A 20,268-nucleotide genomic window follows, 5' to 3' on the forward strand; every position below is an offset into this window, starting at 1 on the left:
TCCTATAAATTCAAGGACTTAATCACTTATTTTGTTCTGTTCAGTTAATTTAAAGAAATGAATCTTATTTGTTAAGTTTACGTCCATAAGTACATATTTAGTATTACAAACTGAATAAAAGCAAAGGCACTTCATTCTTTAACATTAATGACTGGAATTATCAAACATTTGGACTTTAGATAAACAAGTAATTTCTTCCATTGTATACAGACAAGACATTTAATTGATATCACATTTTTTCTCATCTATTTACCATAATAAATTATATTAGCCTCAACCAAATTAAGTTTTCATCCTTCATCAAGTCCATCATAACATCACTTTCTATAATAGGTATCAACAAAAATTTCAAAGGGAAAATCCCACAATAAAGATATTTTTTAAGCAAATCTGAAAAATACATATTGCAAAAACAAAAAGTCTATCCAATGGCAGTTACTAGAACTTCAGATACATATGGATCAGTAGACCGGACTGTTAACTGCATGGTAACACCAGAATCTGACATGGCTAGTTTGGCTCTGACTAGAGCATCATGCCCACCGCGGTAAACACCAGCCAGAAATAAGGTATGAGAACTTTTTCCTTCTGGAACCTTGTCTGATCTTTCACATGGCTGCATTCCCATAAACTGGACAATATTCTTAACTGCTTCTGTAACACATAAACAATACATATCCATGAGCTTTGGACATGATTCAAAAGCTAAATTCAACAGACTTCATTGACAGTACTTCATGACAAGCAGGTATTATTTACACAATTTAAGGTTGTTCAAAATAAAATTGAGGTGCAAATTTTAATTACTGATTACATTAGGTATGTATAATATGGATAGGATTGCTTCCTGTACAGACTGTACCAATAATCACTATTTCTAAGGAATTTGGTATAATACTTGGTGGTTTGATTCAGAACTTCTAGCAATAATGCAATAGACAGACAAAATGGTGATGTATCTTTACACTTTGTTCAATGTTTACTGGATTGAACTTATTTTCGTGGAAAACATAGTTTTTGTGTAAAGAATAATAGCAGAAATTCTTTCCAGTGTAATCATTTTTGGAGACAGTACATGACTGCAAAATTTGTGAAAATAAGTATCACAAGAAAATAAGTACAATTACAGTATACATTGTATAACAAATTTTACCAAATATTACCTTCTAGAGATTTGACAGTGGAAAGGGCAAATGTATCTTCAAGTTCATTTTCTGGGCCAACTTCTTCCCATGATGCTCCAAAGTTTGGTTTCATCACTCTCTGTACATGGTCTGCAACAGTCACTTCAACATCTTCCAACTAAAAATGAACACATGTGGATTGATTCAGTGATGATTAAAAGCATCCGGAATCAATGATGTCAACTATTATTACAGAACCAATATCAAAATTCAAATATCCAATAAAGATGATTTTTGAAATGGCAACATAGCCCCTACTAACTGCAGAATGAAAATGCATTGTCTATTACAGTTTAAAAATTAACCCACTGATTCAAACAATGTTATAGATAAATGATATGACAATAGCAAATCTTAAGTAAATGTTAAGAAAGGTGAAATGTTTATGAAACTTTTGAAGTCGAAGAACCATAATTAGCAAACACAGCCAATTTGTACAGAATTAACACAAAGTCAAAGAACTGTAATTAAAAAACACAGCCAATTTGTACAGAATTAACATTTAATTTGTAAACCTATCTATTAATGTACATGTAGATACATAAGATGGGAGTGAATAGTGTCTACAAACTTGGGTAAAGATAGACATATGAAGAGCTCCAAATCCTTACCACATATTCATCTTCATATCCTTCATCATCAGCCTCCCCTGTGTTGGGGTCACAGTCTTTGACAATAAACTTCAGAGTACAACTAAATGTTCCAGTCACTGAAATAAAAGGCAATTAAGAATAATCTATATATGAACAAGATTCTTAAGCATAATAAACTTACATAGGTGTCGATAGAATATGACAGCATAAAAACATTAAAACAAAGATATCAATTAAAAAAGACTAACTGAAATTTTAAGTCATACACATAGTAATGAGATCATGAAGAAAGCTGATTCCCAAATTTTACAATTCTCCAACAAAAGGTTTAACAGTTTTAAAAGACAAAAAGTACTAAGACCGACAGTAGTAAAGCTTAAATATGTATTTTATTATAGTTCTAAACCTTAGTCTTGGATAAATCTATTCTAATAAATGACCTACCTAGAGTTGGGTCTTCAGGAAGTCTAACCATGGTGTATGTAGTCCCTGGTTTATTGTAAGGCAGACTTGGACACTGGACATATTTCATGACATCAAATCCTTCTGCAGGCTCCATCTGTACTGTAACATTCTCTAGGACTTGGTCATTCAGAGTGTTTGTACAATCAAACTGTAATAAGTATATAATTAAGAGTTAACTACCACGAAATGCTTTCACTATCATGCATATTTCACACCATATTTTGTATAATGTGAACAAAAACTTGAAACATTCCTGGCATGAGTAATAACGTTTTGGTTATTCACAATAATCAATTGTTGTTTTTTATATAGATTATCTCATTAATTCATTGCTTTTTTCAACAAAATTTTTGTGGTCAGTGAATTGATATTTGAGGTATGACATTTTAGCAGGAGAAAGTCTGATAGTGAAATTACAAAATTTATTTCACATGTGAATTATTGAAATTTATTACACAGGGAAAATTTAGTGATGTTAGATCATTACTGTGTAGGTAATTATACCAGTTTATTTGACTAATCAATAGCCCTCCATGGGCAAATACATTACAATAAATGATTCCACAACTGATAAAAGATAGTTACTATAATGATAAATTAACAATAAGAGTATCTATTCTGTGTACCTGAAACACCATATATCTACCAAAGCAGTGTTTGACACACTGCACAACATATTCTGTCTCTGACTCAGTAAGCTCTACAGGTAAACTGGAGGATTTAAACAGTGATCCAAGATTGGAGAACTCTGGGATAGCTCCAAGTTGTTCTGAAATTTCAAATGGAAAAGGGCATATAACCGTAATTATGCAACATTCCGACAAATAACCAAAAACAGAGGGTAAATGCACGGCGATGATGACACACACACCCTAAAGGTAAATGGAACTAACAGGGGTCTATCTTCGGATATACCTGGACTTATACAATGGGAACATAAAAATTACAGATACATACTATCTGATATTATAGTGATAATAATTTGAGTTTGTAAGGTACACAATAATTCAGGAACAAAGCAACAAAAAAAACACTTAAGTTCACTCACCAGCATAGATATCTTGGGTGGAGGCAACCACTTTATCAGCAGCTTTAGGTGCCATCTCTCCTGGTTCTCTAACTACACCTATAAAGTACACCATGTTAGTAATAAAAGATATCTTATAAAATCATAGAGTTGTTATTTTTTCCTAAAAATTGCTTTTTCATTTCCTCAGCCTATCAGTAAACATGAAAACTGTTTATGCATGGCAAGTATTACAGTATTAAATTGTTATGTATTAAAAGGCCTTTGAGGACAAATATTAACCAGACATATTTTATATACATGCAAATTATAATTGTTTTGGATAATCCCCCCATTAAAGTAGACCATAAGAATAGACAAAACTTTCCACCCTACCTTTTTGTTCACCCACAGGCTGTGTATCTAGTGGTACAGACTTAAGATCAAATGGAGTTTCTGATGGCTCTAATGTATAATTGTGTAGTGCTCTCTCTAACCCAACCACTGAGACTTGTAAACCATTCAAAATGTATGCAGAATTAAGGGCCTTCTGTTTCTGTTTCAGAACATCCACATAAAAGGTCGCTCTATCTCTGACTTCATCATCAGTGTCCAGTAAACACCTGTAATCATATGGTGAACATCAAATCAATGTCTTCATTTGTTTTTCTGTTTTTATACCCATTTTGTAAAAAGGAGGTATATATTGACAGTTTTTTTCTTATTCTATAATATTTATGCTGCAGACTCAATGTAGCTTCCAAGAATGAAAGATCAAGGGACCAGATAAAAGATTTAAAAAAAAAACTTGAATTTTTTCTTGTTATTAACCATCTTTGTCAACTTTTGGTGAGAGACTTGGTAGAAGAGCTAAGAAAACATTGCTTTAACAGACAAGACAAGGTAAGTATATACACACTCAATACCCTCTGCCTTAAGTTTCAATAAAATATCTTGGAAGATTAGGAGTAGCACTTGGAAGACTGACAGGCTGACAGATCAACAGGTTGATTCAAATATACTCTTAAATAACGATGCATACAAGGATGTAATTACTGACTTTAGTTAGTCATAACCTACGACCTACCTTTCAAGAAGAACAGAACAGCTAGGTAATAATTCTTCACAGTGAGCCCCAAACTTAGCTAAAGCAGTCACAGCAGCTGTAACAAAGATAGAACAGGGATATATTGTAACCTTTACTTAACAGAAAAAGACATTTGTAATGACTTTCCACTTTTCTGTCTCACAGTAAATTAAATTATTATTGAATGAATAAATTTACTACTTGCTTATAAGAATGAACCCCCTTCTCACTAAATCTACTTAAAATAGAATTACAATACAATTCCCATATAAATTAGATCTAATTCAACAAATTATAAATGGTACATGAAAAGAATGGACCAAAAAATATTTAAATAATATCTTACTTAAGCCATGCAATACATAACAAAGTAAGAATTGATATTATACCAGCTCTGACAGCAGCATTCTCCAGGATAACTCTATTGTAGATAAATCTGATGTATTTGGATGGAGTTGGTGTTCTAGGTCCCTCTCTTCCCAACAGATGTAAGATCTTAGTAGCCAGAACAGTGTGTTCACAGTCCTCAATGAACTCACAAAGATGTCCCAGTCCTGTTATGATACATTTTTATAACAGTTATAAAATATTTTTATAACAAAATAATCATAAATAAAATAAAAATCATGGTCCCTTAAGAGCCTTAATATTCTAATTTTGGGTTTGCTCATTTAGAATTCATATTTAGGCAGTATATCAACTTTAAAAATGTATCTTAATAATTGTCCCCTTCTTTCTTGTGTTCAAAATTAGAAATGAGATTTTTTTGAAGATTGAAGACATCTAATATAATGTTCAAAGGGTTGCAAAAAGATATGAAAAATACAATTCATCAATGGGGACAGTCAAATATTTTTCTCATATCATTTTTATATTTTGATTCCCACAGATCAACTATGAAATACCTAAAGTGAACTTTACTACCCCACTATAATAGGGAACCTACCAGCTTCCTTGGCTTCAGGGTTTTCTTCAATAATGATGATAACGCTCTCTACAATAGCCTTCTTGTAATCAAAGCCTCCCTACAAATAGTAATGCAACAACCCCTTGTAAACAGTCAATAATCTTATTTTATTATTACAGAAAAGAGAAACTCACCAAAGTCCAGTTACAGTATATGATTAAACTCACAGTTTATGCTTCTAATGGGGGTTCAAAATAAGACATGAGAAATCTTAATCAAGTTTAAACTCACATGGTTCTTCTGTGAAGTGTAGTAAAATAATTAGTCATAGTTTCAGGGGCTGCTCTGGCTTTCAAAATTCTGTCACCAGAAAAATCACCAGCTGCTAATTTCTGTTGCCAATTTTTACCAAAATATTTTTTTTCTATTTTTTTTTTTTTTAAATATGACAGTATTAAGTCCAGTGAGTTGTCAGTTCATCAAAATAACCCCTTCATTCATGACAAACATGTATCCAAGATGTATAAAGCAGGTTTTAGCTCTAGTCTTAGTCAGGATATAAAACCATTAGTCACTTTTTATATGTCATTTTCCCCGTTCAAGGGCAATAACTCTTACAAGGAGTCTGAAGACTTTTGTAGTCCTATTAATATGGATCATTTCAGCTACTGAAAGAATTTGGATAAACCTGACGGTTTTGAAGATACATGTGAAAAACTACTGTCTGACCCCTATGTTCTACTTTTAGAAACGGTGCCCATGTTTTTCGAGGAATCAAAAATCCACATACCAGTTTCTTTTATCAATTCTTTCATTTCGAAGTATTTAGACACTTCCTGATGGGATAATCATTGTTAATTGGATTTGATTTATGCTGTTATAAGGTAAATCTGTTTCTGAATATATCATATGGTTTAACAGGGCTGTGAAGCTTGTATGTAGCCACGTGCATATGGCCATGATTGTGTTTACCTTTGACCAGATGATAAGAGTTTTGATTGGCTCTATAATATATTTACATCTGATTGACAATTCCCAGGAGGATATTGTGAGTCACAGTCACCTGGTATAATTACTTTTGATTGGCTTCAGTTGTAAATTGGTTATGGTCAATTAACTTTGACCAGGTGTCAACACAATTGTTTAATTGGAGAGAACATCCGCTGCTGACAAACTTCATGTCAATTTTAATATACAAAACCTAGGCACCAAGAAAATTGCCAACTGATTATTTTTGTCACCAGACCTAATAAGAAATTGCAAATTGCGACATTGGCGAAGCCCAGTGCGATCCCTGAGTTTTCTGGAAATACCCGTTCATATTTTTGAGGCTTTAAATTTTCACTGCAATTAATAATGATGGAAGAGTTTTTTATTAGTATAAACTTAACTTTAAGCTGATGTATCAATGACTGTTGTCAGAAAACATTCTATATTTGGTAATCTCTAACCACAAACAGTCAATAAGGGTTGTGTCAACATCATACCAAATTTGTAGAGCATGAAAGTTCAAGAAAACTTTTAAACAGAAACAAATACATGTATTCAATTTTTTCATGGATGCAAATCGCTTATTTGTAGTAATTACATTACCTCATCTCTTAGCATGGAGGACAGGAAGTTCATCAAAACATTGTGTTTCCTTGGAAACTTCAAACACAGTGACCTGAAATCAAATGGTACATCAAAAAGTTCGTTGTAATTTCTGTTATGTTTTAAAGATTAAAATATTCCTTTGTACGATATTAAACTTCTACATGTACATGAAAGTATTCAGAGAAGCGGAACGAAAATATCTTGAATATTATTCTTCAAAATCATTTCTACAATAAAAATTTTAAAGGTTTTGAAGGTAGATTTTTGCAACATGCATATTTGTTAACCTTTGGAACAGGTAAAAACAGAAAGATTCTCCCTCACAGTCATTGTCTCTAGCCAGAGATTTTACTTAAAAGCAAATTCAATAATTTAGTATTTTTCAAAGAAAATATGGTAACTTTTACCAAAAACCTCACACATCTTACATTACTATACTAGGGATTTTAAATTTATCATTGACATTTAATGTGAAGGAGGTAACAGGTATGAATATGTAAATCCCAAGTAAAAACCTATTTCTTTATTTTACACTTACTGAATAGCTTGTACAACAACTATTTTAAACTCGTCAGAAATTTCATTCATAAAGCTGGATATTTGTTTCATCAATCTGTCCACACTACTTTCACTGCCAGTCTGCAATGTATAGTAATTTACAAAATAATGAACACTTTCAAGTATTATAGCACCAAACACATAATTCAATGTTATAAGTAACCAAGTACCACTTAAAGCAATTTTACTCGAGTATAACAGTGTGTTCAAATTTTTGTCTACAAATTGTCTATGACCATTTAACGTGAAACAGATAGCGAAGGTTAGTTTAAACATAAAATATTTCAGGACCATACAAATATTTTATCTAAAACTATTTTATTGCAATGAACTTGAAATAGGCAGAAAAGTCAATCATTTTACATGTATTGAAGTTTTCTATGTCCAAATCTAAATAAGGCTGACGTCCCATTTGACAAACCTTGAGTAATGTGGTGATGGCCAATGTTGCAATGCTCCTGTTAGAATCTGTGATCAAGTTCTCTAATTCCAAGTTACATGATGATACCACTGAAGGATGCTTCATAGCAACCTTTAATAGAAAAATCAAATAATCCAATTTAACAAATGATATTACCTATGATCTTTCCAATGGAAAATTAAAATACATAGCACAGATCCATTAGTTTCTTTCTCAAATATCTTTGACCCCCAGTGTATGGTCAGATTACCTTTGTAAAGACATCTCTAATACATTATTTTTTGAAAACATGAGTATATTTAAAACCAGGTTTAAATCAATGAAGAGATGGCAATGGTGATGCTTTTGACCAAACAGCAGCTAAATCACAATTGTAAATTCGCAATTATAATATAACGTTTTTCCACCTTGGTAATTCATAAGAACTAATGAAGCAAATAACTGAGAATTTTAACTTCTTCATTTCTAACTCAAGGATAACAAAAGACTCAAGTAAAAATACATTTCAAAACAGCTGATTAAAGAGTAATTTCTAAGTAATTCTGACCTTGTTTAAAGTCCTGATGGCAGCAAACCTAAGAGTAGGTTTTGGAGAGCTACAGAACAGCTGGAGTACAGGCACGGCTGATGACAACTCTTTGGCAGTTGTGTTCTTCAGGTTGACAATTGCATGTGCAGCTTCATAGATTACAATCTCACTCTTATGTCTTAAACAGTTCTCAATGAAATCGAACATTGGACTATCAGTTCTGCAAAAATAAATAACAGATTTAAAAACCATAAAAATACCATGTTATATCTCTAAATGCAGTGAAGTGTTATCAAATTCATGTTCTCATGTGTTTGTCATTTATCAAGCAAAAACAAAAAAAAACCCAAAAAACTGAAAAAAAACATAAACCATATCATGGGTTCATAAATAAAATGAAAACTATGGGTGTGTTAAAATTTCATTGTTTGTCAAATATAAGCCAAAATTGTATGAATCTTCAAAGAACTTGAGGAGACTCAAACTATGATGAAACAAATTTCTGTTGCACAAGCTACCAAGATCTTTGTTTATAGATAAGCCTGTACATTGTGCCTATAGACCAACATATGTCATTGTTTATAGATAAGCCTGAACATTGTGCCTATAGACCAACATATGTCATTCAATATGCATTAAACTTACCCAGAACCCTCTTCTTCCATAAGTTTACTGGCTATTCTGATCTGAAATATTCAAATTTATTTTTTTAAGATGTTATTTTTCCCCAAATCAATTACAGAATAAGGCCATGTAAAATTGGTTCTCTGGTTCTCAGAAAATCGATTTTTTGAAAGATAGCTAGGCTGGTAGGGATTTAAGTGTTTCAATTTATCTGAATGCCAGATGTTGGAAGGGATTGGGAGTGTATTTTTTTTGTTGATTTTTCATTCTTTGGGGGTTATGTTACAATATCAATATCAATATCTATATCTATATCTATATCTATATCTATATCTATATCTATATCTATATCTATATCTATATCTATCTATATCTATATATCTATATATCTATATATATATATATATATATATATATATATATATATATATATATATTCTTCTTATTATAGTCTTTAAAGGTGGCTATATTAACATGAAATTTACCCTATGCAAACAATTTAATGTCTATTCTATTCCAATATGATTATAAAGGTTAATAAATCACAAGTAATGAACACAAAAGCTGTTTATTTCAAACCTGCTGAATTGTTGTGCAACAGAATTCTAAATGCTTGGTAAAAAAGGGGCTGTAGGGTATTGTTTAACTGTTAATCAAGTCCATATATCCACTAATCTATTAGTAGTATTTATACTATCAATAACTATCTATAGATTCACAGACTGATTCATTAATGACTTACCAACAAACAGTAAGCATATGGCGACTTAAGTGAATGTTTGCTGAATTTACTGACAAGTTTAGTCACTGCTAACCTGTCATACTTTCTGATGTGGTACAAAAGTCCCAAGGCATGGTACTGCAAAGATATTGTTCAAATTTAATATTAACAGTCATTTTTGGTTTAACCACTGACTTCTTTAAATAAACATTGAAAGAAACAAGAAAGTAGTCCTTAAGTGAAATTTTAATTAAGGTACATAAGTACCAACGAAGTAGCACAAATAATATTGGGAAAAAACTTCAAGGTAATAAGTCACAGGAATCTGATTTTAACTTCTCGGTGAAAGTGTTCCTTATATAATTAAATATGAACAACTATACAAAGACTTAACTGGAAATTTAACAAATAAACAATTTAGTATGAAATCTGCCTAATGACCAATATTCATTGTTTTGTCAAGACTTTACCTGCACCATGATATTATCACTAGACACAGCCTCTTGAGCTTCATTCACCCATCTCTTTACAACTTCCTGACTTCCTTTACTGAGGTGCTATAAGGGAACACCAATAACATTTATTCAGTAACCATGGATAAGACACATTGTAATCTACTGTGAATGACTATTGATAAAGAGCATAGATTTTTGTTGGAAGATTTAATTGAAGAGATTTTGTGGTGTACAAATATGAAGCAAAGTAAAAAGATGCTTTTTTATTTATAATGAAATTATCTTCATTGAGAGGTTAATAAATACAACAAATAATTATGAGAAAACTTTCACCTGCAATATTTTCATCAAAAGAGGACGAAATTGGCTACGTAGTTCAGGTTATTAACTTTTCCAATTAGGAAAAAACTGACACAGACACATGCACTATTAATACTAAAAGATATATATGACATGGACAGTAAATATTCTCTCTCAGACTTACCAAAGAAGAAACCAGGGCAGCACTAGAAACAGCATGGTTTTTATCTACGATAGCTTGTTTCATGTATCTCTCAATACTCTGTAACATGGTGTTCTGAAATACATCAATGTATCACACAACTGAACAATAAGTGAAAATGGCAGATAATTGACTCTTAAGACATGTTTTAGTAGAAAGATTTTCAAAATAAGTCAATACTGACATCTGACAGATGATGCTTACAGATCAAATTTCAAAATATTTTTGGTCACTGATATGTTGATAAATCCTGTTATCCCTGTTATACGTATACACTACTGTAATTAAATGTAATCAGCATAAATTTGATACATGTACATCATTCTTGAAGTGCCTGCTTCCCAATAAGCTGGAAAACTTACATCAGTGATGGAGCATAGAGCTCTAATGGCGGGTCCCCTGAATTGATCATCTTTACCAGTCATATCCTTCATCAAACTACAAAAAAAAATTTACCAATGTCTTAATGTCATGGATACTGTAAAGCAAAGAACAACAAAATAAACTTGAAGACTACATTAAAATCAATGTTTGTTTATTGCAGCTTGTGAAGCCAGAACAATGAAAAACAAAAAGAGGCTCTCGAAGACCAGAAGCACTCACCGGGCAAACCATGCCCTATTCACTAAATAAGCAAGGGTATCATACTTTCTGACATTTCTCAAAAAATTTTGAATGATCAGTTTGTGCAGGATACCTTTAGAAAAAAATCATGCCAAGTTTCCATCAAATTGGATGAGCAGTAACAGAGGAGAAGATGTTTGAAAAAAGCTAACAACCACATGATGATGACGATGACAATAGCTTATACGGCTTTTCGGCTAGGTGAGCTAAAAAGTAAAAAATCAAATGCAGTAATCTATTTATTATAATTCCTAATTTCCTTTATTTTAACATATTTATGGTTTAAGACAACACAACCCCTCACTACACACCTGCTTGTTACAATAATAACATCATTGGCTATTTTTGACATCTCTTTGATACCAAGGTACACCAAACGCCTCAACACGGGCTGAAAAACAAGAAAATTACCGATCAAAATATACTACTGAAGATTGAACCTTGGAACAGACACAAATGACAGGATGATGTTACGGGCAAATTGTACACAGAGCTACTGAGTTTTACTACATTAATTGGTAATATGACAGCTGTTAAAGAAAAATACTGAGTTATTAGCTTTTTCTTTTAAACCTTAATATTCAGTCTGTCATTAATACTAACATCTAGTAAAATATTGAAAGTTCTATCATAATTTCTATTTTAAATCATGGATATACAAACTTACATCCTTTGCCTGGAAAAGTTTGGTCATTGCAAAAAATGCTTCTGTAGCTTCTGTAGTGCCAATATTCTCTCCCTGTAATAAAATACAGGGAACATAATTGTTGTTGACATTTTGATTGAGTTATTAGCTAAGTGCATCAGACCGTGAAAAGAGTTTACATTAAATATAACAGAACAATGGAAAAGTCTGGCATCTATTTAATGACATTCCAGTGTAATAAGAAATTGACCAAGGAAAAAAAAAAATAAATATCCAAACCTTCCTCAGTCCCTCATAAATACTGAAACAAATCACTGTTCGCAAAATTTCCAGGATCGAACCAGATGCCAAAACTGTAGCTGTTCTACACACAGACCTAACCTATTACATATGTACTAAATGGGGTTCAAAACTAACATTATCATATGTCTTTATTAAATCTGTTCTAATCATGTTAAGTGTACACATATGTATTTTGACACTGGCTTCCGGTGTTAGCAAGCTCGTATATATACAACTGAACTCAAATACCAATGATTCCTCTGCAACAGTTCAAAATAATACACACCTGATTGATGAGATACAGAAGTTTTGTCAAGATATGTCCACATCTTTTAGGGTTTATTGGTGTCTCGTTAAATAACCTTGTCTGAAATAGAAGTAATTTGTCTACTAACACTTTTTTCTATATCACATCTCATCCCAAAGACAGAAAGCATGAGCTTGTCAACAAGAAACATCCTTGTGCAATAAGTAATGATTTTCTTCAAATTTAGTTGTTAAGTACATCAATGTATAATTTTACATGTAGCACATAATTTTTATTTCACTTTGATTAATTACTGGAAAGTCAAGGAAAGTGTTTTTATTCCAAAAAGAAGCATAAATGGCATTATTTCTATTCAAAATGCCAATTAAATGAATTACATGTATGTGACAAGTGTGAACAGTGTTCGAAACTATACTTATTTCATCATACATGTACAGCTGCAAATTTTCTGTTGTATTATATAAAATTACTGGTCTTTTACTATAGACCTGCATGATTTTTCATTAACAATGTCTATCATTCTAACACTAATTTCAAACACAAAATCAATCACATGAAGTAGCTGTCATCTCAGATCAATTCTGGATTGAATTGAGCCACACCTGTTTCATTGGGAAGTTTAAGGTTTAACTTGTCCCTCTCCTATTATACAAAAAATATTATAAGTTCTTGATTACATTTGTTAATGGATTTACATTACATGAATTATCATTTGATATTGGATAAACATACTGTCACATATATATGTCAGCAGTGGTTAGTATAATTCTTACCTCCTGTAAAACCACACTTTTCTCAAGATTGTGGAATGGATTACCCCCTCCTGAAATAAGTAAAATAAAGTTTTAGTGGACAGTAACACAAACTTGTCGTCTGTCAAAACTGTGCTGCACCCAACAATGAGAAAGCCCCTAATTTGTGAACAGTTCAAATAAAAAAGCCGAAAATCCCAGTGTTCGTTTAGTGATAAGGCGCCCAATGGTACAGTTTCAAAGAGATTTACCGGTATACACTAACATTCAAATCATGAAAAGGCTTGTTTCTAGACCCTTTTTTGTCTCTTATTCATTGACAGTAACAACCCCAATAATTAATCTAAGCTTTCCTTTCATGTATGGCACCTTGTGGTACAATTTCAAAGAGATTCATTCAAATTATATCAAGTTACTGCCCAGAAACCATAAAAGTGCTTGTCTCTAATTTATAAATGGTTTAAATCACAACCCCCAATCAATCAATCAATCAATCAAAAGTTTCCTATTGTGATATGGCACCTTGTGGTATAATGTCAAAAAGATCCATTCAGTTATACTCAAAGATGACAACAGCATGATACCATTATAGAACACAATTTTTTTGCAGCTGTATGGAAATTATCATGGATGCAGCAAAAAGAAATTCTTCTAGAATTACAATGTATACATTTTGTACATGATGTTCAAGTTAGTGTACTTGGACACAGAACTACTAACCTATAGACTTTTGAAATTGTATTTATCTACATGTACAATGCAGGTTCAATCTAGTCCAGTGTACAGGAAAAAGAAACCTTTCAAACCAGATAAGCTTGGCATGCGTGAACAACCAAAATGTTGGAAGAAGAGCTAGAACTCTGCGATTCCAAAAGAAACACAACTTTTTGAATGGCACATCATTCTACCCTTAGCCTGACATGGATATAATTATTACTAATAAATTACTAGTGATGATCGATAAAAGTCTCATATTGATAGGTTGACCATCTAGATGTGAAAAATCTATTGCGATTTTCATAATCGATTATTATCGGATGTATATTGCAAGGTCATTGGTCATCCTTCAGACTAATAGTTGAGAATTTTGAAGGAAAGTACTGAAATGACATGAACAGAGTCTTTCTCGTTTAAAACGGAACTTACTTGTTGTACTTTATGCTTCACTTTCACTTAAGACTAGAGCCTTTCTCATATCAAAGGTGAGCAAAGCTCACTTTCAAATGTATAGAAACGAACTTTACATGTACATCACGATCTATTGAATCTTTAGAAATGGTAAAAAATGCTGTCTATACAAAAGGGGTAGGGTCTAAAATGTGTAGCCCGTACCCGTACCAACTTTTCCCCGTACCCAAATATTGTTTTGCTAAAATATCCATTCTTACAGTATGTTAAGAACTGAAAATTGCATGAGGTGTGGGAAAGTCTGTTTCAATTAATTTCTAATCAAGTTTGTTTGTTGTTGGGGTTTATCGTCCGAGCAGCAATATTTCAGCTATATTCAGACGATAAACATGAAATGATAATGACATGAAAAAGGGATGGGACACAAGGACAATGGGGTAGACAAATTTTGATTGCCACTGGAAATAGGGAGAGTTGGGTAGGGTCTGGCAATTTAGCCTCCTGTGGCGGAGCCCTATGGTTCCTACTCCGGAAGAATACCACAGTAGGGTTCTTTAACGTGCGAGGAACGTGGCATCTTTCCCAACAAGGTGCACCACTATGGTTTGCAGGGTTTTTCCCAGGATTTGAAAGGCTTTAGTCACTTTTGCGGTCGGGTATTTTCCAAATTTCAAGAATAATAAAAACAAAGTCAATCATATTTATTACATATATTTTATTTCTTTTTCAGCATCAAGTAACAATAAAAAGTATAAAGTACATTAATAATAAAATATATAGATAAAACTTTGTGTTGGTTATTTGTTAATACATACATGTATATCTATAGACATAAAAATAGCACTGTCTTTCAGCACTAAAGCAGAGACTGGAATGTCCCTGACTGACCATAATACACTCAGAACTAATAATGAAGAATCCTCCTATCCTTGACAAGAGCCCACAACTGAAAAGCTCTTCTATAATTGAAATCCCTGAAGCCCACTGGATGCAGAGACAACTTCATGAGAGTGTCAACTGATGAAACCTTCAACCTGTTCCTAAGGTAAGTCTTGATGAGATTGTATCTACTGAAGCCCCTCTCACAGTCAAATGAAGAAATAGCAGAGAGCAGACATATAGAAAGAAGCTTGCCAACATTAGGGAAGTCCAACAAGAAAGAATCCTTGGCCAGAACAGAAGAAATCACATTATCAATTCTAACATCCTTATAACCAGTCAAGACATGTTTAAACAACAGCCACTACTCCCTGAACTGAACCTCATCGATCAAAGCCTTGTGACCATCCCTATCCTGTCCAAAGTAACTACAAAGAAACTCAACATGCTCTTTCCCGTAAGACAACAACTCCTGACTACCACTAGAAGGCACTAACTTAGGATAAAAAATAGACAGACCCTCAAAAACCTGCTGAGAAGGAAACCTACTCCTCATATTGGATACTAACTGATCTATGAACTTTACCCTAAGACTGTCAAAGTTTGACCTCTGAGAAGAACTGTCCTTCACAAGATTACCTCCAAACAGAAAATTGTCACTATCCTGAACCTCAGAAGGAACCACAGAAAGAAAGGATTCTAGCCTAGGACCTGCACTTGATTTCATAGCAAGAAGAGCAGAACAAGCTGGATCAAGAGTGTCTTTGATAACAGTGAAAGTAAGATCCTCCCTCTGAAACACCCGACTTACCCTACAGACAATACCCATAACATCAGCAACAAGGTGTGATACAGCTAAGAACTCAAAGGTAGAAACAAACCTGACCAAACCACCTGCAACAACATTACCACTCTCCTCATCAGAAAGAAGACAACCAACAATGATATCAAAGTTGCTAAGGAGTGCACCAACTGTTCCCTCAAAAGATAACCACCTAGTACTGAACACCTCCTGAAACTTTTTCTCAACCTTATCAAAAATCAATGCCATGGCCTTCAACTCAGCAGTGTGCTTACAGGAGTAATGTAATACTTGTAGATTTCATTTACCACACCTTGATATTTCTTTAGATAGGGAATAGAGTTGAGATCGGTCAAGTTGGATGACGGTTGGTTTGTCTTCGCCATCCACAGAATACTGGTCATTGTAGCAATCACGTCTTTTTCATGGCTTTTGTGTACAGTTGCTACACCTTGGTCCCAGTTGCTCCTCATTGTTTTGGTCTCAATGGCCCTTTTATGATCGGCGCTTTTGATATGTTTTTGGATGTTGTCTTTCAGTAGTGTCTGGCATCCAATCGTAAAAGTGTTGGTGAGTTTGGCAGCTTTACAATCTGAACAGAACATTGCGTTCTGCTCTTGGTCAAAATAAATAGCTGGAAATATCTTTGACCATTCTTCTTTGAATTTTGAATTCTTTCTGCCCTAGTTTTCTTTGTAGATTTTTGGGTTTTTGGTTGTGTGACCTGTGACTCAGGGTCACGTGTAGAAGTAAAGAAATTTGTAATCATGACGATGTACAAGAATGACGAAAATAGATTCATCCTATCTATTTATGTCTCTTGAGAATTTGAGTATGAGCAGCTCAAAATGTCACACACAAGCCGTAATTTTAACTAATCATAATTCTTTTGTCGGCTCGTTATCATTCAATTACGCAGTTACACTTCAATAGGATTACCTGTGTAAACATCGACACCAATTTATTGGGATTAAGGTGAAATCATTTAATTGACAGTTAATTGGCTTGGGTCGTAAACTTGTCGTTTAATTGTAGTAAGAATCGAATTTTAGTGGCGATAAAAATTATACGTTTTGATTTTTTAAGTGACGAAAGTAACCAAATTTTTTTTCGGGAATATAAAAAGGCTTTCGCCAATGACGAAAGTGACGAGCGCTCGGAAAATCCCTGGGTTTGCGGTCAGGTTTTCCATATTATAGCCTGACAACCCCAGCATGTAACATGCCAGGGGTACCCCATTCCACCATCTGGGGCACACATCCCAGATGCTCTGTGGGCAAAGTGCCCTAGCCCCTGGCTAAGGTTCTGAGCACTATTTAGTCGTCTTTTACGACAAGCTTAGCGCTGCTTCAGGCCTATTCTTTTAACACCAGGACCTGCACAGGGCTATTCACTTTATGACTTTAGATAAAGTTTTGAAAGATTTGATATTGTTTTAAAAAAGAAGTGATTGAATTTGAATTCCGTACCGTACCTAGTATCAATCCCTGTATCTGCAAAGAATGGATACGATCTTATCCAGAATGAAAAACCAAATCTCATTAACAGAGTCTGACGCGATTTTAATTTCTTGTCAATAAAAATTTTGATATTATGACTTTTAATGTCAAATACGCCATAAATTAGTACAGGTAACATAAAATACCGGACTTTGATTTTGGGTACGGGAATTTCAGGTTACACATTTTAGACCTTTTGAAAACAAAATCGAATAAAATCTATTTTTTCAACAAACATTTTAAAAATCATTAATTCTAGCCTAACCATCATATCATTTTGAATATGTGTAAAAACTTTCAGCTGGAAATATCAAGCAATAATGAAGAAATTGGCAAAGTAGTATTTGGGTATGGGGAAAAATTGGTACGTGTACAGGTCACACATTTTAGACCATACCTTCAAAACATTTCAAAGATGTCAATGTTACTCAAGCTAATTTTTTGTTGAAAAAATCATGATAATACCCTTCTTTTAATATTACAAGTCTCAAAAATGAAAATATCATGATCAAATTCGACTAAGTCTACTTCTTAAAAAGATTTATTCCCTTATGCTTCGCTCTCATTGAAGTCCATTGTCTTTCTTGTATCATTCGTGATTTAATCTTAAACACGACACAACTGGCCGGAATAACGGGCAACTTACCCGATAAATTAAAAAAAAAATGTATATGAGTGGGCAGGGTAAAGGCTATTTTTTGTTGAACTTATCCGACAGACATGACAAAAATGAAGACAAAGATTGTTTGGCCGCGCTTAATTTTGATATTTGGCTTTTTCTAAGATCAAATTACCATCTTCTTCTTCTTTTTTGTCCCGCCTGAGCATATGCATTCTGATTTTGATTCCGAAGTCGCCTACCGGAAGACACTTTTCTCCACGTCAAGGAATAACTGCGCAGAATCGAAAAATAAAGGTAAGACTAAATTCATGATCAGTACCCCGATGAATCGACACAACGAAAACAGATGTCATAATACTATGTAGGCTGATATAGATGTTTTAATTGGCAGCATCATGAAGTCAAGGAAAAACTCATTTTCAATTAAAAAAAATCCACTGAAATTTAAAAATATGACCCTTACTGCCGCCAAATAACTCACGCATACCAACACAGTTTGGTACGTAAAACTTAGGTAAGAACATACATTCCGTCCATATTTTAAATTGCTACTGTGATCATTATATATAAAAGTTTCCCTTACTTTTAATAATACAGACTTGATTTTCATATAAACGCTGTCGACTAAGGTAGTGTACATTTTTATCCATTTAAAAAAAGTTGCCAGTATGATAATTATATAAAAATGTTTCGCTTACAAAGCACATAAATGATTTTCACGAACAATAATGGCCAAGGATGTTTAGAAATTAATCCATTAGTCGGACATGATTACCATATGAGTGCAAAGTACATATTGAGTATATGTTCTTATAACGAAAACGGCAACTACACCAAGTATAGGAACACCCAGCTGATCGTCAGCGTCACTCATATCGTGCGTTCGATTGGTTAACACTGCGTTACGAAAGATTTTTATCCACAAAAGACAGTAAAATTATATCATACAAGCTACGTTGTCTTAGCTTTATTTGGTGTGACAGATATACGGAAAGTGCTATCTTTTTCAATTTTATTGTTATAGTGTTATTTAACAAATCATCTAACACATCTGCTCAATCTGAATACTTAGTTTTGAGGTTACCATTGTTACATAATCATACAAAGAGTTCAGATTTTCATATTTTCACTCGTCGTTTTCAATTCTTTAAAGTACCATAGTTGAAATAAGCCTTTTTGTACGGCGCAGTTAATTTTTTAGCTTAACTTTTCAATGAACACAAATGATGAATATTTGAACTATTTCATATTACCTCAATATGTAGAAAAAATGCGAATTTTTAGCATATCAATACTAACTGCAAAAAGACATTTAGTCATATTGCATTTAGAAATCGGCATATCTGCTCATTTCAAGCGTCGTATTAATCTGTTTCGAAGTGACAATACCGAAATTATGGTAAAAAGAGGAATTTTCGGGATTTCATTTTTTATCATTTCACTTGTAATTTCCAAAATACTGTATTTGAAAGGGCAGTATTGTATTGTCACTAAAAACTTGGAATTATATATATGCATGTGTCAGGAAGGAATTGATATATTGGATACATCGATTTCTAAAATCATAATATACAGAATGCCTTTTTACAATATTAAAATTAGCAATGTCCTCCATATTTAGGTAATTTATTAGATAAGGTATGGCTATTTTCATGAACTCGTGGATCGTTACAGTGTATCCATCTGCGCCATGAAAAGTGATTTGTTCAACGTGTCATAGTTTTCCTTTCCTCTTTCGTCTACTCCGGACTTGACTTTTATGAGCAACTCGGCGAGTGTTTCTAGAAAAGCAGAGGACGCTTACCCTACCGGTGCATCTGGTCCATGCTCCCAGTTTTTAGTGGAGTCCGAGTTGCTCATTTACTTTTGTTACTTTGTATGTATGATTTTAGTTACTTAATGTTCTTTGTTGTGTATGTCTGTTTTCCATGTCTGGTCTTTGTCCCTGGATTACATTCTTTTGATTACCGCTATAACCTTGGTTCCCTTGATTACTCTTTCTCTCAAATGGGCATTAAATAGTTCAAATATTTATAACAAGGGCTCATTTAAAAACTTAACTAATATACAGTTGTACGGTATCATTTAAAAGCTTGTTGAAATTGTGATATTTTCACT

General features: G+C 33.1%; 1 protein-coding gene and 1 pseudogene across 1 annotated transcript; both read right to left on the bottom strand.

Annotated features, from left to right (window-relative positions):
* Positions 1–191: 191 nt before the first annotated feature.
* Positions 192–18,412, bottom strand: LOC148627189 (coatomer subunit gamma-2-like). Its single transcript, XM_088569200.1, has 24 exons — positions 18,323–18,412; positions 13,242–13,291; positions 12,487–12,567; positions 11,940–12,011; positions 11,584–11,663; positions 11,011–11,086; positions 10,631–10,723; positions 10,162–10,248; positions 9,713–9,829; positions 8,992–9,032; positions 8,365–8,566; positions 7,818–7,928; positions 7,377–7,477; positions 6,836–6,908; positions 5,282–5,360; positions 4,725–4,889; positions 4,336–4,411; positions 3,645–3,871; positions 3,291–3,368; positions 2,869–3,011; positions 2,222–2,390; positions 1,796–1,893; positions 1,164–1,302; positions 192–654 (listed from the first exon to the last, which is right to left on the bottom strand). The coding sequence occupies exons 1-24, from the start codon at positions 18,360–18,362 to the stop codon at positions 422–424; spliced, it is 2,631 nt and encodes an 876-aa protein (XP_088425326.1). The 5' UTR covers positions 18,363–18,412; the 3' UTR covers positions 192–421.
* Positions 15,252–18,412, bottom strand: LOC148627190 (zinc finger protein 862-like; annotated as a pseudogene).
* Positions 18,413–20,268: the final 1,856 nt, after the last annotated feature.

Source organism: Perna viridis, chromosome 1 (genome assembly GCF_037379345.1).
Source record: "Perna viridis isolate PV_CMFRI_1.1 ecotype Kerala chromosome 1, ASM3737934v1, whole genome shotgun sequence".
In the NCBI taxonomy this organism is placed as follows: domain Eukaryota; kingdom Metazoa; phylum Mollusca; class Bivalvia; order Mytilida; family Mytilidae; genus Perna; species Perna viridis.

What these genes read in the sequence shown, in the direction of transcription:
- LOC148627189 (XM_088569200.1), bottom strand. Translation starts at nt 18,362, where the DNA reads ATGCATATGCTCAGGCGGGACAAAAAAGAAGAAGAAGATG. An exon ending in GTAGATATATGGTGTTTCAG is followed by an intron (nt 2,391 to 2,868) that starts GTACACAGAATA and finishes TACTTATTACAG; the next exon opens with TTTGATTGTACAAACACTCT. An exon ending in TCCTGAAGACCCAACTCTAG is followed by an intron (nt 1,894 to 2,221) that starts GTAGGTCATTTA and finishes CTTTTATTTCAG; the next exon opens with TGACTGGAACATTTAGTTGT.